General features: G+C 26.9%; 6 protein-coding genes across 6 annotated transcripts; 5 read left to right on the forward strand and 1 right to left on the reverse strand.

The window, feature by feature from the left end:
• Positions 1–3,958: 3,958 nt before the first annotated feature.
• OCT59_016998 (uncharacterized protein) lies at positions 3,959–6,228 on the reverse strand (the record flags this gene model as incomplete). Its single annotated transcript, XM_066146064.1, has 11 exons — positions 3,959–3,969; positions 4,040–4,174; positions 4,251–4,333; positions 4,390–4,421; positions 4,496–4,718; positions 4,794–4,924; positions 4,988–5,156; positions 5,243–5,355; positions 5,423–5,563; positions 5,638–5,730; positions 6,115–6,228. The coding sequence occupies 11 exons, from the start codon at positions 6,226–6,228 to the stop codon at positions 3,959–3,961; spliced, it is 1,245 nt and encodes a 414-aa protein (XP_066003791.1).
• Positions 6,229–7,950: 1,722 nt separating this feature from the next.
• OCT59_016999 (uncharacterized protein) lies at positions 7,951–8,743 on the forward strand (the record flags this gene model as incomplete). The annotated part of the gene is made up of 2 exons (XM_066146065.1): positions 7,951–8,277; positions 8,354–8,743. The coding sequence occupies 2 exons, from the start codon at positions 7,951–7,953 to the stop codon at positions 8,741–8,743; spliced, it is 717 nt and encodes a 238-aa protein (XP_066003792.1).
• A 1,866-nt stretch (positions 8,744–10,609) lies between these two features.
• Positions 10,610–11,403, forward strand: OCT59_017000 (uncharacterized protein; the record flags this gene model as incomplete). Its single annotated transcript, XM_066146066.1, has 7 exons — positions 10,610–10,618; positions 10,797–10,845; positions 10,919–10,953; positions 11,033–11,045; positions 11,148–11,182; positions 11,264–11,300; positions 11,378–11,403. 7 exons carry the CDS (start codon positions 10,610–10,612, stop codon positions 11,401–11,403), a joined length of 204 nt encoding a protein of 67 aa, XP_066003793.1.
• A 243-nt stretch (positions 11,404–11,646) lies between these two features.
• On the forward strand, positions 11,647–12,112 carry OCT59_017001 (uncharacterized protein; the record flags this gene model as incomplete). Its single annotated transcript, XM_066146067.1, has 4 exons — positions 11,647–11,661; positions 11,747–11,813; positions 11,887–11,921; positions 12,008–12,112. 4 exons carry the CDS (start codon positions 11,647–11,649, stop codon positions 12,110–12,112), a joined length of 222 nt encoding a protein of 73 aa, XP_066003794.1.
• Positions 12,113–14,317: 2,205 nt separating this feature from the next.
• Positions 14,318–14,846, forward strand: OCT59_017002 (uncharacterized protein; the record flags this gene model as incomplete). The annotated part of the gene is made up of 3 exons (XM_066146068.1): positions 14,318–14,393; positions 14,466–14,744; positions 14,812–14,846. 3 exons carry the CDS (start codon positions 14,318–14,320, stop codon positions 14,844–14,846), a joined length of 390 nt encoding a protein of 129 aa, XP_066003795.1.
• Positions 14,847–18,656: 3,810 nt separating this feature from the next.
• Positions 18,657–19,520, forward strand: OCT59_017003 (uncharacterized protein; the record flags this gene model as incomplete). Its single annotated transcript, XM_025332024.2, has 2 exons — positions 18,657–19,015; positions 19,103–19,520. The coding sequence occupies 2 exons, from the start codon at positions 18,657–18,659 to the stop codon at positions 19,518–19,520; spliced, it is 777 nt and encodes a 258-aa protein (XP_025178603.1).
• Between the last annotated feature and the right edge of the window lie 5,371 nt (positions 19,521–24,891).

A 24,891-nucleotide genomic window follows, 5' to 3' on the forward strand; every position in this document is an offset into this window, starting at 1 on the left:
GACGAAATTCAGGCCAAAATTGTCTTGCCGGCACTATGAATTTCGGCCCGCATTATGAATTTTATATAACACAAAAAATTCCACCACCTGGTCTACCTGGTGGCTAAACTTTTATCCGAAGTCCCGTGATTTATAATTCTGGCCGGCACTGTAAATTTGGCCAGAATTACGCATTTTGACCGGTTAATTTAACCTGTTAAAAATTGATTTTTAACTGGTTAACAAATGTTTTAACCGGTTAATTAACCGGTTAAGCTCAACCGGTTCCAACCTCTAAATCCAAGCAAAGCCTTAAGGTAGCTTGGACTGAGCCAAGACATACGATTTTATCGAAAAAAAAATTGAATACAAACTTTCTACAACAAAATTAACATTTGCAAAACTTTAGGATTGTTCAATGTAAAACTTAAAAACACATTTCTCATCTGCAATTCTACATAATAATTTTATTTTGTATTATTATAAAGTAAATATGTCACAAATTTATATATATAGTATAATTATAACTACGAATATTTATAAAAGCATTTTTAGGATTTAATAAAAATTTTTTATGAAAATTGTATATTTTTTAATTAATTCATATTTTACACAAAAAAAAAGTTGTTATTGTATAAAGAGAGATCCCATAACAGATATTATCAATATTACTAAAAAACGATTTATTTTATTTTGGTTAAACCAAGTATTTATCAAAAATAAAAGCAAATAAATATTATCATTGTTCCTATTTAAAACGCAACAGAAAACAAATCTGGCGACATGTTTTTTTAAGTAAAAAATATATATACTGATTCTAACTTAAAAGCATATTTATTCAAAAAAATATTTTATTTTGATTATATCACCGATCTAAACCTAAATTGTGAAAGAACAAAAAAAGAAAAAAAAAATTAATAATTTATTAATATAAAAAATTACGTTTACTGTAGGACTGCAGCGTCAATCAGATCTGTAAATTTTCTTCCTTTCCCTTTTCTTTAGTTGTTTTTATCTATTTATAATAACGAATTATCAATGCAAATTGTTAATATTATTAGTAAAATTAACCATGTAGTAGGCAAGTTAATGTAAATAAAGTTTAGTTTGATGAAATCTATTGTATGGACTATGGATTCTAGAAATAAAAAATAATTGCAATAATATGCCTATACATAAAAAAAAAAAAATATATATAAAAATAAATAAAACATTACATAAAAACACATTAGAATATATTATTGTAAAGAGAAAAAACCAGGACGAAAGATATTAAAATTCAGTTTAGAAAAATTGAAAAGAATCTCGGTTTTAAAAAACTAAAAAAAAAATAATATTAAAAAAAATCTGGTCTAAAAAAAGAGACCGAAAAAAAAATCATTAAAAAAAAAAAGATCAGACCGAAAAAAGATGTTATTTTTTTAAGAAAAAGATCCGGTCTAAAAAAAGAGATCGAAAAACAAATATTATTATCATATCCGGTCTAAAAAAAGACCAAAAAAATATTATTAAATAAAAAATGATCCAGTATAAAAAGAGCCCGAAAAGTCTAATAAAAGACTAAAGAGACTAAAAAATCAACGTTTGAATAGCTACGGTAATCAATCTGCTGCCGCCGATCGCATCATTCTGAGAGGGTGGGAATGGCCAAAAATGAAACATGATTAGTAAAAAAAATTGCTTTTCGTTAATTAGCAAAAAAAATATTCGATTAAAATTTCATTAACCGAAACTGTATTAGCGATGAAAATCTCTCGGAATGTACACATGACCAATATGATCCGGCAGCAAATCTAACCATAATAATTATGGAATAGATCAGCACGGACGAATCATGTATCGTAGGAGAAGACCTCAAAAGTTCTATGCAAAAAGTGCAGGTATTACCTCCGTTTTCAATTTAGCTGTTAGTACGATCCTCTAATCATGTACTAACCAAATTTATCACCTGGCTACTAATTGGTATTTAGGATTTTTTCCGCCAGTTATAAACTGGCGGACCAATTAGTATATCCAGGATGATAAAAAAGTTTTTTACTGATCATAAATAGGTCATCATCCTTCGGATGATAAGTTGATAACCCGTTTATATACTACTAGCTTAGTAAATAACTAATACGTAACCTAATCTGATATTCCCGATTTCCTCCATTTTTTTTTTCAATCGCTTCTAATAAAATTTTCTTGTTAAGTCTAATTTCCCACAAAATTCTAAACAAACTATACACTTGTAAGGTTACAAGTCAGTTTTCAATAGTAGTATAAAACATTCTGATACATGGTGTCCATACTGTGCAGGTATGGCCAAACATACTCTTGATGATGCTAAACAAATTGCTCTCACTCGGGGTGGTAAGTGTCTTTCAACAGAATACAAAAATAATAAATCTCCTTTATTATGGATCTGTAAAAATCAGCATAAATGGTATGCAAAATTTGATAATATTGTGAATAAATGCTCATGGTGTCCGTATTGTAGTAAGTATAAACGTGAAAATCTATGTCGTCAAATCTTAACAAAATATTTGGGCCCTCCATCAGAAAATCGTAAGCCTGATTTCTTAAAAACACCAGAGCATTCAATGGGGCTACAACTTGACATTCCTTATTATCACTATGGTTTTGCAATCGAAGTACAAGGAGAACAGCATGATAAATATATAGAATTCTTTCATAGAGGAGACCCGAATAATTTCATCAGACAGCAAGAATTATGCAAAGAAAATTGCATCGAACTAAAATATGTTTGGTATTACGAAGATCTGCATATAGTTATTCCAGAGTATCTTCGAGAATTGGGTCTTATACAGTAGAATAAATATGAAACTTTAAATGTGTGTATTTCATTAAAATCCTTATTTTTTCGATATAGTAATTTCATGCTAAGCCCAATCAAAATGAGAAAAATGGAGTATTATATATACAATCTTAACGAGACCAAAAATTTAAAGAATATGAATCACCCTGCCAGTCCTGCGTTTCCCTTTCGTTTGTTAATTTGCGGTGGATCAGACAGTGGAAAAACCAATATGATTCTTAATCTTCTTCTTGGAAATAAATTTCAACGTTTGTTCAAGGAAAAGAAAGGGGAGCGGTATGTCAAAAATGACGATCTAGTCTTAATCGGAAAGCATATCCATGAGCCCAAATAGGTATTAGTGAAAAACTGTCACGAAATTTTTTCGAAGGGCCCAAAAACATATCGGGAGAACGTGACATTTCGTGCATTAAAAGCAGGTGCAATTCCAGATATAACTAAGTTCTCACCAGATAGAAACACTGTTGTAGTCTTTGAGGACCTTTGCGCTGAATCAAAGAAAATTCAGGACCGGATTGTTCCATATTTTATCAGTGACCGACATCAAGGTGTATCAAGTATATACGTGAGCCAGAAGTATACACAAACTCCTAAAATTATTCGTGAGAATATCACGCATTTAGCCCTTTTTCGAGGGGCGGGAAGTCGGGATGATATAGCCAGAATCGTACGTCAGTATACGGATAACTCTAAAAAAGCTTCCAAGATTATTGACAAACATTTGCGAGATCGGAATTTTGTGGTCTTCGATTTTACTAAAGCAACTGATGATCCTCTCACAACTAGATTAGGTTGGGATATACCCCTGAAATTGGACAAATAAGGTTTGATTCTGTCTTTTTGTATATATGCATTTTATAAATATAATGTGCGTATTATATATATATATAGTAAGGTCAATTCATGAAAATTAAAACCGGATTGCGAGCAAACAACTTTATTAATATTGAAAAAGAAAGAAACAGCTGATATAGAATATAATTAGTTGATTAAATATATGTTCTATTAACAAGTAATATCTTATTTGATAGTTATTTGAACTTCACAATTTTTTTGAACGATGGTGTTCCAAGTGTTGATCGACGCCATCCTTTAAAATTATCATTACTCTCAACTTCTTCACTTTTATTCATAATTGAGAGGATATCCTTTATTGTTTTTTCATATGCTATCTAGAGGAACAGTTTTGAATTAGTCATTTATACAGAATTAACAAGTAATATTGATATTCCTAAGTTATACCTGAAATGCAAACAGCGTATCCAGACCAGATAGAAACGTATTGCATACTTCGAAAGATCTTGGAAGATCTACACTCAATCATAACGTAAATCCCTGGACTAATTAATGTCATCATATAACCGGTCCACTTTGTCACTATTTATTACATGAAGAATCATTAATTATGTAGGATAAGTTAGTTAAAACAAGCGTTCCTGGAAGACCAGCTTACCAATAACTTGCCAACCGAAAATCCGATTGACACTGGTCTTACGCGAAATATTATCAAGGGAATCTTTCATAAATATCCCCAATCTAACCAGGTCGATTAGATTCTTTTTTTCCGTGTTATTTTTTCCTTCTCCCGTCACCTCACCGAACATCGATTCATAAACAAATTTTCCTGTTTATGTTAAAGAAATAATTAGAACAGATTTATTTGTATTTTTTATGATTAACTGTTTTTTATATAAGTACCATTATTGACAATTTTCCGATCATATCGAGTTGTTTAGCCCGGGAAGGATCACCGATGGCAAGTTTTCGGACCTTTGCGCTGGTGCTGGATGTGTTCGGCCATATCGTGGGATATATGTATGAGTCATGAAAAAAAATTCGTAACACCGGACTTATTATATTCGCCACAAGTGTCCCTTCGCTTATAATTTCTTTCAATGGATGTAATGGGATAGTATAAGACCTGCAAAGTAGCAAGAAAAAATCTTGTTAACAGCCGTTTCAAAAAGTTGCTTAACTAAGAGATATCAAAACTTACAGATGTTCAAAGAGAAACTTTATTCGTCGAAGAAATTCTTTCTCTGCTGTTGAATTAAATTTTTTCGAAAAAGATTCAGTGATGGTTTCGCGAAGTTCGTGTAATCCACCATCATTATCGTCAAGAGCAATCTAAGCAAGATAGTCAGTAAAGGGAACATTGCAAAAGAATGATGATAATAAAAAAATACGAACCTCAATGTACTCTTGTAGGATTGATTTTACGTCCCTTGTTACTTTTTCTTTTCCGATTAACTTTGATTTAATATCCTTTCTAAGATCTTCGAGCGTTTCCCTAGAGAACGTTTTTACTTGCGACTCCGAATAATTATCCATTTGTAATAAAAGAATATGGGATAGACTCCTGAATTTTCAAAAAAAAAATAATAATCAACCTCCATCAGCAAAGTTAATCATTAAAAAGACATTCCATTTAAAAGTTCTACCTACAATATTTCGTGATAATTTTTCGTCATTATCAGACCAGAATTTTGCGCATGAGCTAACGCTTTGGATCGATATGACTCAAATAGTGACGGTATGTTTTTTGTTTTGAAAATGAACTATAAAACGATTATTGTTTTAAAAAAATCGTACTTACAATCAACCTTAAGAAAAAAATATACTTACAGGTTGATCATTTCGATCAACGTACTCGTCAAATCCCATTTCTTCCACGCTTAGCCTTAACTCACATTCATCGTCACTTTCATCACTTTCTGATTCGTCATCATGATACTCATCATCTTCGGTCTCTGTGCGCTTTCTTGGCTTGTGAAATATATAAAATTAATATACACATAAACCTTTGTATAATACATTATCTGTGTTACATTTATACTAACCTTTTCGTTGCTTTCACTATCACTATCTGGCACTCGCTCTGATTCATCATCATCATGATACTCATCATCTTCGGTCTTTGTGCGCTTTCCTGGCTTGTGAAATATATAAAATTAATATACACATAAACCTTTGTATAATACATTATCTGTGTTACATTTATACTAATCTTTTCGTTTCTTTCACTGGCGCTCGCTTCGATTCAGGAGTCTTAACATGCGGAACAGTGTTCTAGTACCAAAATTGCACAGTAATTCATTATGGATAAACAACAAGGTTAAAAAAAATGCACATATACTCTCACAGAATAACTTACACCGTCTCATAGTATGGATATCGTTTCATCAAACACAATTGTTCGTATTTCCTTTGCTTCTTCGACGGTTTTATCCAACGCAGATTTTGCATAGTTTAACTATTAAGTATGGTTAAGTCAATTTCTCGTTAAAATAAGAATCTATAGATAGTAATCTGTTCACCTTGATAAGATATATCGTATCCGATATCCAAAAAGCTTCTAAGTCTGGAGATGATTTCTCGTCCTTATAAAACAGAGAATATATGAGTCTAATCAAATAACCAAAACTTATCATTATAATCAAAGGAATAGGAGATATATTCCATGAAACGAGACGCAGTCTAACAACCAGAAAGACGCAGTTCCTAGTTGCAACATAGAAATAGAGGCGCAGTCTATTCCCCGAGGGAAGGCGCGATTCACTATCACTGGCCGAGACGCAGTCAGCCAGCTACTCAGGGCTTCTATCTTAGTTAATTGATAAATATTTATATAAAAACACGTACATCAAAGTCGTTAAGACATTTTTGAGCTTGATCACATTTCTCCAATAACAAAAAAAAATAAATAAATAAATTACTAACAAAAAAAAAAATAATAATAATAATAAATATAATAACAAAAAAATAAAAAAAATAACAATAACAAAAAAAAAATAACAATAACAAAAAAATAAAAAAAAGGAAAAGAAAAAAGAAAAAAGAAAAATAAAAAACAAATCATTGTTTAAAAAATTTGCATTACATACAGTAAATGATTTGCGCGATCAATGACAATTGATCGCTTATAAACTTAAAATTTATACCATTTTAGATCATTTTTTTTCACCTCTATCATATTCATTAAATTTATTTTTCTCCCTTTTCCAACTTTTTTCTTTATTATTTTCCTTTATTTTAATTTTATTATTTATTTTATTTATTTTCTTCAGTTATTTTTTTTTATTTTTACTTTTATTTTTATTTTTTATTATTTTTTTTTTATTTTTTTTTACTAAAAATAACCATATAATACATATGTATATTACTATAAGATTTTTTTGTTTGTTTTTAATATTTTATATGTTTTTCATTACTTTTATTATACTTGGTCCTAATTTTTTTTGTTTAAATCAACTTCAGAGTATAATTTTACCATTTATCAAATTGTATAAAAACTACATTTAAAAGATGTTTAAAAATTTTATTATTTAGTTTTTTATAAAATCATATGTAATAATTGGTATTTTTATTTTTTTATCATTATAAAGTAGCATATAATATAAAATAAAAAAATTTTTTAATCATTATATATTATACATCAATAAGAAAATTAATTTAAATGGATTTTTTTTAAAATTAATGGTACTAATAATTACTAGTGATAAATTCAGGTATTTTATTATTATATTTTGTATGATTATAACTTCATGCCAATATGTAATTTTTTTAAATTTAATGTTTATTATTAATTGCTGATCCGCCACTCAGCGATACAAAATGATCGGCAATCTATAATTAATTTCGTCGCAATTTTACATATCGATTACAATTGCTTCTGAATGGTGTTTTCCCCAGTTCAAAAAGATGTCCCAACAACATGAATGCCCTACAATATTGCTAACAAAAGGAATTTTATCTTCTGAATTGCACTATGGCATATTTGCGCGAAATTGGTGGTTTCAAAAAATGCAAAAAACTATAAAACACCTCTTCTCAACAATTAATTGTACCTTTTCGTCTTCATATGCGTGTTTCCTGTTAACTTAATGGAGAAAATTTCATTATTTCTATCGTTAAAAACACTACAAGTCCATTTGAACCAGGGTTTGTTTGTACATGCAAAGGAAAAAGTACTCTACAGCAATAACTACTTTATATCAAGAAATTTTTGGTAAAAGAACTGAATATTCTGGACCAGCAATAATGGGATTTTATAATGATCAAATCAAAGAAAGGTTACTGCAAGATGTAAAATTTTTTCCAATATATATCAAAATACAATCATTTTTAGTAAACCAAAACGAAAAATTCATCGTATGTCTGAAATTAAAGAAAGAGAATTTGAATTATTTTTTCAGAACAAAAGTAATGTAACCATGAGTTCATATAAAGTTGATTCCAAAACAAATTTGCCAATATTATATTTGCAAGATCAAAAAGAAGCATTATGGACCAAATTTGAAGAAACATACCCAAATGGAATGAAAAAAACTTCATTTATGGCGCGATTAGCTAATTGTAGCCATATTAAATATCGGGAAGACCTGGGTGGATTGTGTTTAATATGTAATGATTATGGATTTGAAGCTTTTCAAGATCTAATAGCAATTGCGCGAAGCACTTTTAATGACAAAAAAAGATTGGTAAATATTTTTTGTACTTAATAAATCTTACCAGAAAACCTAATCACCTAATAACAACTAATTTTCTTCTTATTAGGATGGTATCATTAATCGTATAGAAAATTTGAGAAGGCATATGAAAAGAAATTTTGAAAGAGAACTAGTGATTAATCAAGATGGCACTGTGTCACATGATGAATGCATAAATCATTGCCTATTATATGCATTTGGAGAATGCAAATATTATCATACTTCACGTTGTACTGAGTGTGATGAATTTTTTGAATTTTTTAATTTTTTGAACACACATGTTTCTTCTGAACAAAAAATAAATCTTGATCAAATTAAAGAAAAACTCAAATATTACCTGTCCCATCAAGTCCGGAAGGTATATTTAAATGCACAATTCAAATCATCTTTGGCACAACTTGATAAGGATGGCGCAATAATTGTAGTGGATTATAAAATGATGGATTTTATGGAATAACTCAAAACCCAAAAACAAATAATTATATGATGGTATTGAATGATAAATGTGAAGAATGTAATTACTTTGCAGAAACCTCTGATTTTCACAAAATATGTTAGACATAATCACTACATGTTACTAACAGATGGTATATATATGTTCTACATATTTTAATATACGTAATATGTTTGTAATATTAATAAAATAATGTTATAATATTTTTAATATATGTTGAAATTTAAACTAATGTAGTAAATAATTTTGTAATATGAATAAAATAATTTTACAATATTTTCAAAGTATGTTAAAATATGTACTCAAACTAATGATATAGTGAATATTTTGAATACATTGTTAATATATTTCAAATATGCTGTTGTTATATGAATAACATATTTTGAATAGAAAAACCAATTTGAAGTAAAAATACGAATAATATATTTTGAATATGTTGTTGATATATGAATAACAACGCTTCTAGCATGTGACTATTATATGACTATAAGGTCGATCGCTAGTGGCATTTTTTTTCGTCTCGGCTGTCCTATATTGGCTATATGAAGACAGTATGAAACCTTAATTTTTTTTAATTTTAAATAATACAATTATTTTTTTTTAAAAAAAAAATTTAAATTATAAATTTTATCCTTTTTGTCCTTTCACTTCAACTCGGCAATAAGAATGTAAATATAACAATTTTTTTTATTAATCCATTAACGAAAATATTATCTGAAATAAAATTGTGTTCAAATTTACCTAATGTTAAGAAGTAATAGTTGTTAATTTATTTATATATAGCAAAAATGTATAATAACAAATTGTGACTTTTATACACATGTTAAATTTAAATGGTAGTCAATAAATTGTGTAATTAAACATAAGATATTTTGATATATATATATAGTTGGAGCTTACTTAAGAATCATAAACTTCGTAGCCACGCTCAATTAAGGCAATGTATTACTAGACCTACACTAAAGATGACTTTAGCAAGGCTTTCTTTGTGAATTAAAGAAATTTCATACACTTTGCCAGCTGGTGGGATAGCTTATGACCTTTAACCTCAAATCTGTTATACTAATAAACCCAGACTGTTTGCACCACTAATAAAAAGTATAAGTATAGTTAAGGTAATTCAAAGAATCCCTAAAAAGAAAAAAATTAAATGAGCAATTAGTAAACATTCATCAAATTAAAATAAAAAAAAATAAAATACTTTCATTTTGTTTATAATCACATGGTATCAATTGAGATAACAGTTCACACTTCAGACTTGTACAGACAATCCCGGAAAAATTACAGCCATACGATCATCAATATATCAATTATCAACCAAATTTTACGCGTCTAGATCCATCTAAAGAGCAAATATTCATCGGAAATCCAAAAATTTTAAGCTTCTTACTCTAGTGGTTCCTGTCTAATCTCGTCAAAGATTAGCTTTAAATACTTTTTTTAAAAAAGAGATGAAATGATTTAAAGTATAATAAAATATAATTGTTTCAATCTAAAAGTGTATAAGATATAATTGTAAAGAATATGTAAAATAAACATTTAAAATGCATTAAATATATAATATTATACAGAGTTCATAAAGAATAAAATGAGTTAATTAATTAAAGTATATGGTTTATTCATTCTAATCTAATGAAAGTCTCAAGGCAACGTTATTAAGCTTCTTAATAGACTTGATATTATATTTAGTATAACTAATAATGTATTCTCTGATGAATACATATCATTATTTATATTATTTGTATTAGATATATATATGTGTGTATATATATGAGCACATATATAAATATCATTAAAAATATAAAAAAAAAAAATTTTATTTCGGGGAAGCCTCCTATTTATACTATTTTATATAAAATTATATATCACATGAATCATGTGATACAATATTAATATAACCGCCGCAGTTATTTATTTAAACTAAAAATAAGCTTTTTCCTTTTTGGGTTCGATTTTGATATAGTAAGTTTTACGAACAAATTTTTACTTTTTTTTTGAGAAAAGTTACTAACTTTTCTCATTTCTTTGTAGGTTCCATTTTTTTTTCTGAATATAGAAAGTTTCGCAATTTTTGCAAAACTTATTTTTTAAGAAACCAGATTTCGGTAAATATATTTTTCATTCTTTTTTTTTAATATTTTAACGAACTATTATTAACAGTTTAGTTCTTTTTTTTAGGTAATTCTTTGAGTCTCTTTGGATGTGAAAATTCGGCAAGTAAAATTTTTATTTTTTTCTTTTTTAGTTTAATAATAAATAGTTACTAACTGTTCATTTTTTCTCTTTTTTTAGATGGTTCTATCAGGTTTTTTTAGAGGTTACATTCTGGTAAGTTTTTGACTATTTTTTTATTTAACTCTTCCATCTTTCAACAAACAGTTTCTAATACATTTCTTTTTTTTTTTAGACAGTTTTTCGGATCTCTTAAGATATTGGATTTTGGTAAGTATGTGTTTTCACTTTTCAAAATTTTTTTCGCCTTTTAACAAATGGTTTCTAACAGTTCATTTTATGTTTTTTAAGGCGTTCTCTCAAATCTTTGGATATGAAATTTTGATAAGTAATTTTAATTTTTTTTCTTAATAATTTTATTTTAACAACTTATTAACAGTTTATTCTTTGGTTTTTCTCTTTTAGGTTTTGCCGATTCTTTCTGGAAATAGAGGTGGCTATTAAAGATCAATGGAGTGCCAAAAAAGTTAAGTGTAAAGACGTATCAAAAAAGTTGGCTGATAATCATCCATTTTATCAAAATCTCTATAGAGCTTATGCAGATTATTTAAATTAAAGTGCAGCAATATTGAACAAAAACAGAGAATTTTATAGTTCAATTTCATACATGGTTATTAAAGACAATCAAGAACCTGTACGATTGAAATTTCATATTGGCGATATTGTAGATCTAAATGAAAAATCTAAAGGTGTCGCATATGCTAAAATTGAATTTATTATTTAACATAAAGCAAACAATGGTCAAATTTTACACTATTTTTTATTTAATTTCAGGTGACGAACTATGTTGATTTTATATCAAGATGTCCACTTTATAATATTCAGAAGCTGGAAGAATCACGTTAGTTTTGAATCTTTCCAATCAATTTTATTGATCACATGTCTCAAATTCACTTTATTCACGAATATAAAAGTACATGTAGCACCAAGCATGATGAGGCTAATTGAAGTTATGTTTTAAATAGTTTTTATTATACTGCAGTTTAATCAGCTAGACAACTATATTGCTAACATTATGTTATTATATTACACTAGAGAAATTCTTTCAAAAATCAAGTCGTAGATGAATTTATTGGAGGAAATTTTAATTTAAATCGAAATTTTTATCATACAATCATTATATTATTTTATTATTTTTGAAACATGGCTATTATATTATTTTATTATTATTACTCTGTCTTCGATATATTTTCAATATATGATTGTTATATAAAATTGAATTTCTATTATATTATTGATACTTATTTACCATATGATGGTTATATAAAATTAATATTTCAAATAATATTTTTATCATATCTCTGACACATATTTGGCATATAATAACCATATAAATTTAACATTCAAAATAATATTTTACCATGTCTCTAACATATAGTTACTATATAAAAATAAGATTTTTATATTATATGTTCAACATATTGTCAGCATATAATTAAAACAGAGATAACATAAATAGGAATATCATATGTCTGGTATATTTTAAAAATATCGCCAACATATTTTGTAAAAACCAAAGGTTTCTGCAAAGTATACATGTAATGTGATTCATTTTCAACAAAATTTTATAGACTGGACTAGTGGTAATGATTATATTGATAAATTTATTCAATATACTCAACTATCAGCTCATGAAAATGCAGAAGCAACATTAGAATGGATACCTTTTAATAGATTATATATATAATACTATGAAAAACGGATCTGGTGAAATATATAGAGCAAATTGGATTGATGGATGTATTTATAAGTGGAATGATGAAAAGCAAAATTGGATAAGAAATAAAAATATGATTGTGATGCTTGAAATATTAAATGATCCAAAAAATATTAAATTAGAATTTATGAATAAGGTATAATTAATTTATTATTTAATGAAAATTTGAAATTCTTGATTTTACTAATATATATATAATGCTTGTAGATTAATAGATTTTATGGAATAACTCAAAACCCAAAAACAAATAATTATATGATGGTTTTGAATGATAAATGTAAGAAATGTAATTATACGTGTAATGCAATTCATTTTCAACAAAATTTTGTAGACTGGACTAGTGGTAATGATTATATTGATAAATTCATTCAAGATTCTCAGCTATCAGTTCATAAAAATGCAGAAGCAACATTAGAATGGATACCTTATGATAGATTATATGATATTAAATATATCACAAAAGTAGGATTTTGCGGAATATATAGAGCAAATTGGATTGATGGATATATTTGTAATTGGAATGACAAAAATAAAAATTGGAAAAGAGATAGCAATATTGTTGTTATTCTAAAAGTATTAAATAGTACAGACAATATTGAATGGGAATTTAAGAATGAGGTATATTTAATCCATTATTTATGAAAATTTTGAAATTTTATATATTCGCTAATGTGTTATCTATATTTGTAGACCAATTTATCTTATGGAATAACTCAAAATCCAGAAAAAAAGATTATATGATGGTTTTAAATGAAAAAAATTGTAAAAAATGTAGTAATGCATGTAATGCAATACATTTTCAATATAATTTTATAAATTGGACTAGTGGTAATGATGATATTGATAAATTTATCCAAGATACTCAGTTATTAGTTCATGATAATTATAAAGTATTTAAAAAAGCATTAGAATGGATATCTTATGATAGATTATATGATATTAAATATATTGCAAAAGTAAGATTTGGCAAAATATATAGAGCAAATTGGGTTGATGGATATATAGATGAATGGAAAGTAGATAATCAAAGTTGGAAAAGAAATAATAAAAATATGGTTGTAGCTCTAAAAAGTTTAAATAATTCAAAAGATGTTACATTAAAATTTATGAATGAGGTATATTAATTTTATTAATTTATTTAGATAATTAAATTTGAAATTGTTAATTTTACTAATGTATTTTGTAACTCTACTTTCATATAGATTCTGTCACATAATAAAGGAAAAATAGACAATAATTTTATTGTTGGATTTTATGGAATAACTCAGGATCCAAAGACAAAAGATTATATGATGGTTTTAGATTATGCAGAAGATGGAAGTTTACGAGATCATTTGGATAAAAATTATAATATATTAAATTGGAACAAAAAAATTAGTTATTTACAAGATGCTATAATTGGAATTAGATACATTCATAAAAAGGAATTATTTCATCGTGATTTGCATATTGGTAATATATTAAAACTTGAATGTAATGTAGTTATAACCGATATGGGATTATGCAGACCTGCTAATTGTGATGCATCAGAAAATTCAATTTATGGCAATTTACCTTATATAGCTCCTGAAATCTTAAGAGGAAAAAATTATACCAAGGCTTCTGATATTTATAGTTTTGGTATAATTATGTATGAAGTAATTTCTGGATTACGCCCATATCATGATTACATTAGCCATGATGAAAATTTAGCAATAAAAATCTGTAAAGGACTTAGGCCAAGGTTTAATATTAAAGTACCTCAATTAATTGTACAATTAATTAAAATATGCTTAGATTCAGATCCATTAAAACGGCCAAAAGCAGAAGAAATTGAAATTATTCTATACACATGGCTATATGAACAAAATGATGAACAAATAGTAGTATTACAAACACAAATTGATGAAGCGGATGATATTAACAGCAATTCACCAAATATCAGCACACCTTCAACTAATATAGGATTATTAACATATGAAAGTAGGTTACTCGATTTTAATAGTCTTCCTGAACCAAAAAATTCTGATGATTATTACGAACAAAATGATGATATAATAAGCAAAGAATTTTCAGGTATTAATTAATAATAAATATAAATAATTTGTTAAAGATACTAATAAATTTTATATTCACTAAATAGAATCTTTAGAATATTGTCAAGTTAATATTCCTTAATTGAATATTAATTAAGGTTAAATTTGCTCAATTTGTTGAAAAATTATTAATATTGTTTTTTTATTTACATCTAAGCTAATATATTGTTTTATTTATTGATTTATTTTTTCTTAGATTCAAATAGAGAATTTAAAAGTGCAGAGATTGGCTTATATAAAGATTATAATTCGAAAGTAATTAACGACCTTAAGTTAGCATTACTAATATTAACAATTTTACAGTATTTCAGTATATCATTTTTGACAAACAATTTTTCAAAATCTTTTTTTTTTCTTTATACCATTACAGTTTAAAATTCTGTTTAGCGTTAACTTTTTTTAAGCGTATTTTTAAACATAGTCGGTATTCGATTTGTTTTTACTTTATTTTATTTTATTTATTTATTTTTTTTTGCTTTTCCGAATTAATGGAATGGCATTTTCTTTTATATAATTAGATTAGTGAGAATCACGCTAAACAATATTTTAAATTTTAATGACCATATTATACTTATTTATTTTATATTTTTGATATAATAAAATTCTTTGTGCATTATTTTATCTAAAAAACTATGATAAGATTTAAAAATTGGTGTATAAATAAATTTAACTTATTACAGTCAACTCTCTATAAATGCACCCCCCTTGGGACCAGGTATAAGAGTGCATTTAAAGAGGGTGTGCATTTATAGAATACATATAAATCTATATGATATTAATCTAAAATTAAGGTAATACAAAAATTTTATAAGTAAACTATATAAAATTTTTTTATAAAGGGTGCATTTACAGAATACATATATATAAAAACCGTGCATTTAGCATTAAGGCCCAAGTTGGGACTAGATAAAAGGTGCATTTATAGAGGGTGTGCATTTATAGAGGGTGCATTTATAGAGAGTTGACTGTACAAATTTATTGAATTGTTACTTGTTTTTTTAAACTTATTAATGTATTTATGTATGATTTATCTATTCTAATTTAAAGTCTTTTTATAAATGACTTTACTAAAACACGCCATTCGTTGGTTCTTAACGCCATAGTAGTATGTGATTTCACAAAATCTATAGCCTAAACTAAACAAGTTGTATTAATTAAAATTGCTCAGCACTCTTAAAAATGGTCGGAAAAAAGAATTTGAATAATACTATATTTTTTTTTTGTACTAGAAATTTTGCGAAATAAAAAAAAATCAAAAAACTTATAAAAATATAAATGAAGTATGTGCTGCAGTATTAAGTACTTTGATGTGAATATAGTTGTTAAATTAATAGAATCAGACTATTAATAATATAGAATAAAAAGTTAGGGTAATAAATAAAGAAATACATAAATCATATAACTGTGGTGTTGAACACCGCGGAGTGAGATATAATTTTTGCAACATAATATCAAGCAATACATATAAACCATAATAAATTTAGAGTTATAATTTTTACTTTCGAGTGTTGCTGAAGGAAAAGGATTGGCCGACGAAAAGAAGCTATTATTGTCTTAGTAAACTACTCTTAGGGGTTTATCAGTTTGGATTATTAAACTCGAAAATAAAGCTCCACATGAGCCAGCTCAAGCTTAGTTGAGCTGATTATCGAAATAACCAAACCCAGTTCGTTTAGAGCCAACTTTCAGGCCAAGCCTTAAGGTAGCTTGGAGCTGAGCCAAGACATATGATTTTATCGAAAAAACAAAAATTCTCATATTGAATACAAACTTTCTATAAACAAAATTAACTAATATTATCGTAGCTTAACTGTTAATATAATATTTAGAAAGCTTAGTATAAGATTCACATCGGCGGATTTAAGGAACCACCTGATAGACTATCACTAAATTGTTCAATGTAAAATAAAATGTAAAAAACTCATTTCTCATCTGCATAATAATTATAATAATTTTAATTTGTATTATTATAAATTATGTTAAAAATTTATATAGTACAATCATAGCTACGAATATTTTTAAAAGTATTTTGAGATTCAATAAATTTTTTTATGGAAATTGTATATTTTTTAATTAATTCATATTTTACACAAAAAAAAGTTATTATATAAAGTGAGATCCCATAACAGATATTATCAATATTACTAAGAAACAAATTTTATTGTATTTTGGTTTAAACCAAGTATTTATCAAAAGAGTGAATTTATTTACCGCACCCTGCGTTACAAAGCATCCTTCCTTTTTTGTAAATTATTTATGTCGATCTTTAGTTTATACAAAATAGAAGAATAGTACATACTATATACGTAAGAGTTTTAATCAAATAGCATTTAATGGAATGGAAATAAAGTAATATTTATAGCAATATTAATGTTGCAATAATTACTATGACTATTTTAATTTAGACATAAAATTATTTTTATCCACATCGCAAATAATGTATAATCAACAACTAACGCAATTATAAATTTTGCTGATTTTTACGCGGAGCTTCGATTGAACCTAAACCATTCTAATCTACATTTCGTAAATTATGTATTCTCCAAAAGGAGTAAATCAATCGGGAGACTTATAGAAAAATAATTCTGACATAAATTACATATTTGTTGTACACTTGTACGGCTCTAGAAATCACGTAATCCAAATTCTTGTGATTCGAATTTTTTAGATTATTTCATAGTATAAATTTTATGCATTTTATGTGTTTCAGCTAACTACTGACCATTATTTTATAATATTTTCACATTACATATATCACATAAATTTTATTATTAAAATAACAAGTGTAAATAATGTAAACTGCTTTTTTAACGTATGATCAGTTGACTACATCTGTAAAAAATTCTATATAAAACGCTATGGGTTATGACAGATATAAAATGTGAGAGTATTGCTGATCAATTTTCGCTCGATCAGTAAGACTGAAATGTTAATTAATTTTTATCACATTTTTTTTTATTTGTTATAACTCGATAATTAATCTATTTTTCATGAAACAAATAAATGCAAATTATGCAGCCAATGGTCACAATTATACTAAAAATACAAATGAAAAGGAGTATGCTTATACTAAATATCAAAATATATATATTACTTCAGTTCCTTTTCAATGTTTAGTAAAATTTTCTAAAAAAATCAAATAAAATTGGTCGATCGAAGACAAAATTCAATAATCACAAAATAGGGGATAAACTATTATTTTTTCGATGAACTTAATATTATAAAGTGCATAAAATATTAAAAAATCTTTTAACAGAAACAGCGGCCAAAATAAAATATTATGTATGTCTCTATAAATATAGGCTTAAGTATTAAAGTCACACGTATTAATAATGACAAGGGATATACTGTAGATAAAAGATGTGATAACCTTGGCTGCAGTTAATAAAATAAAAATTTTTTTTTTTATTATAAAATTTTTATAATAAACCTTCTAGATAAAACGTGCACTTTTATTATAACTTTTAATTAAATTTCAATATTTACCAAAATTTATTTCCCGATTTTATCCTCTATTAAGTTCTTCTTTGTATATAATAAAAAAATCGTAATAAAAAAAAATTTTTTTTTTCGTTGTGCGTATACGTATGACAAGCGGAAAACAAAAAAAAAAAATCCTTTTTCAAATGATTTTAAACTATCATATATAAAGACCATCGAAAGAAGCGTACTTATTTCCTTACCTCCTATTTTAATATTATAATTTTTTTTTCCTTACTTAACGCGAGAAATATTAAAAAAATAAGTTTTTTTTCATAATTTCCTTTAAACATCTTTGGAGGTCTCACTTATTAATAATTCTTTATATTTTACTTTTAAAATATTGTACTTTTGTTACATTTCACGTTCAGTCTATTTAATTGTGTACCTTATTTAAACGTTTCAAAGAAACATGAGTATTATTCCATTACAAAATTTTGGATTGTTCTATCAGCCACTGGATGATAATAATATTTATCATATTAATTGTAAAATGTTTTTACAACCTCAAAATCCGGAAATTATTTTTTTATCGGAAGATGATTATGATTATGAATTCTTTTACCAGAATTCAAATGCGAATTATCACGTTACATGCAAATTATTGTCACATCCTTTGATCATAAATATATTAAACAAGGAAATTTATGGAATAGATTTTGATGTAAATGAATTGAAACGCAAATATACCTTGACTTTGGATCAAAAATTAAATCTCGAATTAAATTTGAAGAATTTCCTTCCTTTCGTTCAAGAGCAAATTTTAAAAAGGTTCGTATCCTTTATAACTAAAATTTTTATATTAAAAATGTACACCGAGTTTTGACGCTTGAAATCATTGTCAATTCGTTATTATAGCACCTCCCGCGTTGCAGAAGCTCCTACAAATTTTCAAGGAAATATAAATTTTAATACTTCAATCTCAACCCAAGCGACAGTAATTCAGCCTGTACAAAACTATAAATCATCTAATGAACTTGGATTATTTTATCAACCACCAAATGATGATATCATTTATCATGTGAATTGCAAACCGATTGTACCTGACATTCAAGTTTACGATGATGTTTACGATTACGAGTTCTTTCACCTTGCAAGGTATCATGTTACATGTAAATCATTGATTCATTCTTCGATTATTAACATATTAAATAAGGAAATTTATGGAAGAGATTATGATGCAAATGACTTAAAACGTGAACGTAGTATTACTCTATATCAAAAATTTAATCTAGAACTAAATTTGAAAGATTTTCTTTCTTCTATACATTTCTGATTAGATACTAATGTCTATTCATGAAAATGTTGAAAGGAATACGACATGAACTATTTTAATTATTAATGGGAAAATCCGTTTCGGAATTACCAAAATTTGTATAGTATTTATACTTAGTCATTAAGAATTTGAACCTGTATGAGTTTTTTTATTAAATTACAATTTCGAGCTGTGTATTTTTAATTGAATTTTAAAATTTTTAGGCAATTAGTATTTTTAATCAGGTTAGCAATCTGTAGTTTCTTAATAAATTAAAATTTAATAAAGAAGTGAGCACTTTTGCAAATGTATTTTATTTTAACAAACAAGAATTAATAAATATGCTTATTTGAATTAAGTGTATATATTTCTTTAATTTTCATTTACATTATTAATAAACTTCTTTGATTAATGGAAGTTGCTTGGATAGTAATAACCAGATAAAAAAATACCATATTTTATTTAGCACAATCATAATTTAATCGCTACTTAAACTATACGAATCAATACTCTATCGCTATTATCCGTCGGTTTTATATTTATTCGACAGAAATCTATTTGAGATATAGGCTTCAGCGCGCGACTTCAGCCAACCGTCTTTCTGATATTTTCTCAAACCCAGATCTGATGTATCAGATATGGGACATGGTCAGTTGTGATATAATAATGTGTGGCGCAGCTGCAATCACAATGGTGTGTGTGGGTGAATGACTCGGAGAAAACTCAGGAAATTATTAGTGTCCAACTTCATATGTACGAAACTTCATATTTACGAAAGAATGAATTCATATCAGGGATAGCCTTATTATATTTGGCACTTAACTCTTTCATATTTGAGAATGTGCAAGTGTGCAACTTCATAATAATTAGTATCAGGATTATAAACCGGTCAAATGTATGAAATCAAAAAATTATCTCTCCATATTCGAAATCATGAAACTTCTCTTGCATTATCTTATTCGATCTATTTGTCCCAGGACTATATAGTCCGGTAAATCTTCAACTTTGGTTAGTCACGTAAAACAAGCTTTCGTATTGGGAATATGTGTAAAAAATATGAAACTTTCTCCTGCATCTCTCTTTCATATTAGGAATGCATTAAAAGATGAAACTTTTCCTTTCATCTATCTAGGAATATATGAAACATGAAACTTCTCCTGCATTTACCCTTAATATTAACATATTGGTAAATGTGAGTCACGCAAAATATTTTGGGTAAAAGATGTAGATCTTCGTTAAGTCGGGCCAAATTTATAGTGTCGGCCAAAGCTAATTTAAGATCACGGGACAATCATTTACTGCGCTTCTTTTTCTCCAAGTAAAAAAAAAGAGAAGTATTATAACACATCAAGAAGGCTTTCAGCGTCTAAAACTATCAAGGCATGACATGAAATTACTTAATAATTGATGTAATCAATAACGTAAATCGTAAATACAGCCACATCATCAATAAACAAATATACTTGCCTATTTTTTTTTGTTGAGGAAATTTCTTTATACATTAAATAGACGACAATTTAATTTAATTTAGCCAGTGGACAAATCCTGCTGATTATTTTCATATTAAAAAGTGTAAAGGAAATTAAGTCAGAACTTGCTTTATTAAATATTTTCAAATAACGAGCTTACCAAATGTATAATTTTATATTTAAATAATTTTTTTTTTTTCGAAAGGACGAGCTTGTCAATGTTAAATTATATATTCTTTTTTTTTTAAAAAAAAAAATGATTATTGTTTTTAAAAGTCCCAATTATCTGGTATAGTATATATATTTTTCGAAGAATTAAATATATTAAATACATTATTAAAAAAAAATTATGACATTACCACGTATTGCGCGAAGAAGATAATCATAAGAGAGAACTTGCCATTTTTATATTTTCATTTGGAAAAAGCATACCATTTTTATATATTCATTTATATTGAAAAAATTAACGTTGAACAAAAAGCATCTTTCATGCAATTAACTTTATGGGGACATATGGTTTGGTAGAATATCTACAATTACCTAATTACTTTGTTAAAAAAATTGAATCACATGATATGATCTGCATGCGCCAAAATTTATTAAACTTCAAACACTTCATACAAAAAGAATTATTTTCGCTGTATTTATATATACAGTATATAAGCATATTTAAAAAAAGTTGTTCTTGTAATCTTATTTTGATCAAAATAAAATTTGAATATTGAGAATTATATGTAAGAATTAATTGTAAATTTTCTTATTAAATATTCAAATTTTTATAGATCAAGGACTGACTTTCTATTACTTTTGTCAATAAGTTTAATAATAATAATGTCCAAATTTATAATATATAACAAGTATGGATCGCATTCATTTTTCTGACAATCATTTTAACGACAATTATCTCAAAGGATATTTACGTGAATTTTAGTAAATTTTGAGGTAAGGAAACTAAGATTAGAATTAGTAGGGTTAGGATAAGGTTAAGGGCACTTAACGTTGGCCGGAATTTAAATTAACAAGAAAAAAAATTTGTTAAATAAGTCAAAAATGACATTCAAAATCATTTGACACTTTATCATTATTTTTGTTTTTATCTCCGTATTCCTGAGAAAGAATTGAGATCAGATTCTAATGAAAATATTTCTTTTTTTTTATGAAAATTTCGATGTCAATACGGTACAATAAATTTATATTCAAAATATACAGTATCTGTAATATCAATTAATGTATCCATATATTTATCTTATTTTAAGAAAAATACTAAAGATTTATTAGAGAATAATGTGTTAAAATTTTTTGAGTAAGTGGGATAGAAATTATTGTATAAGTTTAATGTCTTACAGGAAACTAAAATTAATAAAAACTGAACTAACTATCAACTATCCCGAAAATTAAACTTTATCGATCGAAAATTATTGAAAGACATTCTCATTTACATTTACGTACAGATATTGACTTCATTTGATAACGAAACGTCCGGAAAAAAAAAATTCTTACGTGGCGCAGCTGTAATTAGTGTTCCGAAAGGGTCGAGTCAGGTCGGGTTTGAGGATGTACTCGAACTCGACCCGAGTATAAAAACCAAACCGCACAAATACCCGGGTTACAGCTGTTTTCATAAGACCTGGGACAAAATAAATTTTTGAACCCGACCGCCGACCCACCGATCCGGTTCAGTTATTTATTTTACAAATCAAACTATCAAATCAGGATCACGTGCCCAGCTAAAATACCGGATCGGCGGATCGACGGATCGGGTTCAAAAATTTAGGTCTTATGAAAACAGCTGTAATATTTACATGACCCGACCTCTGACCCGACCCGACATAGTTTAACCCGGGTCCAAATAAAATTTTCAGATGTTCAGAAAAAACAATTATATTACGTTACACAACTATTTATATTGATGTGGTGTAATTATTTGATCATTTCTGTAGTTCTGTAGAAAACGCGAAATTCCAAATATTCTTTCTATTACAAGAATTGCTTATTAAAAAATTAAGTTATGTAAAATACCTTAGTTTCATTTTAAAATTTTATTGTAAAATTAAAATATATAATTTTATTAAATCCTTCTTACGCCCAGCCTTATTTCAAACACATACACGCGTGATTTGTATTTTCTATAATTACAAGATAATCTCTTGCTATTGCTGCTAGGTGTGAAACTGGGAATACTCTACTTTATTTAACTACAGTTTATATTTTCATAACGAATTATGTAATAAAATCTAATTTAAGAAGTCTAGAAAAGTATTTAGCCTTTGAATCAAGATATTTTACTATGATGGAAGGTATATGTTTAATAATAATTAGTATATTTTATAAGTTCGCCTCATTCATTTTATACACAAACAAAAGTTAGAAATTAAAAATCATGTAACGTAAACGTTTTGTAAATATTTTAAATATAAATATCTGATTAAACCCGAGTCAACCCGGGTCAACCCGGGTCAAGCAAAGGTGTGACCCTGACCAAACGGGTCGGGTTGAATATAAGACTCGTGTCAAATAATGATAAACCCGATTCAGATTTTAAACACGGGTCGGGTCAAATGACCCGGGTTTGACCCGACCCACTAGCTGTAATTAATTTAACTGCTTGTAAGAATGACTCAGAAAAAAAAAGCTAGGTCACAACTCCTCTCTTTCATATGTTACTTATTTTGAATCATTTACTATTTATTTATGTTTTTGCAACATGAACTTTATCTTTTCATTTGGGAGTTAAAGATTATCTAGGTTATCACTTTTATCTGATTCAGCAAACCAAGTTTTAACTAAGCGAATTCAACCTATACAAAACTGTCAATCAACGCAGCTAAGAACTGGATTATTTTATCGACCACCTTATGTGACATATAAAATAATCTTACAAGAAAATATTTTCTGGGAAAATGATTACGAATTTACGATTACATGTTCTCAAAAGCAAGAAAAGAAATTCACGGAAGAGATTTTGATATGGATGACTTGAAACGCAAATATGTTTAATTTCTAATCAATAATTCAATCTCAAATTAAGTTTGCAACAGCAGATCCTCCCTTTTCACCTCCATATTCATGATTATCCGGATTCTAATGGGAATGCAAGTTTTTTTTATGGAAACATTGAAAGTAACACAGGCGCAAGCAGTTTTAATGGATGATGATCAAAGCTACTTTGATGATGTTATGTCCCATCCCTATAAAAAAGTGGATACTTTTTTATGCTGTGAGATATAGAATTGTGCATTTCACGTATTTCTTGGTAGTGTAAAAACCGTATCTACTTTTTTTATGACATAAACAGGACATAAATTGAATTAAAGATTATAATTGTCAATTTGCCTAGCCGCAACAATTTTTCATGAAACATTTTGATGCTTCAATTTAAAAATTATATTATTTGTGAATTTTAATATAATTATTGTAAACTCGATTTTTGATAAAGGATTACTAAATAAAATTTTATACGTTTTAAGCATCTGATTATCAGAAAATAGAGCGTGTGAAAACAGAAAATTGAAAACTTTGAATATATTAAAACTAATTTTACTTTAATGCTACACGGACGTCTGTATTCATTTCAAAGAATTAATTAAAAATATTTTTTAGGTTTCTATAAATTTTAGGCAGTTAAATATAATGTAAAATTGCATATACACATGATTATTCTCGTGCCCTCATATCATTAACCAGCTTTAACGATCACAAACATCAAAATTATTTTTTCGCACTCCCTAAATATTATGATATAACTTAATTTTATTATACTCGTTATTTATACATTGTGTTTAAACCAAAATTTTTTAACGTTGAATTGATAATCAAATTGTGGCGCAGCAATTTATGGCAAATTCTGACTCGGAGAAAATAAATAAAAAGAATGGCTAACAAGAAATTCTCATTTCTTTCATAAAATTACTTACTTCGGATAG

This window comes from Rhizophagus irregularis, chromosome 25 (genome assembly GCF_026210795.1).
Source record: "Rhizophagus irregularis chromosome 25, complete sequence".
Lineage (NCBI taxonomy): Eukaryota > Fungi > Glomeromycota > Glomeromycetes > Glomerales > Glomeraceae > Rhizophagus > Rhizophagus irregularis.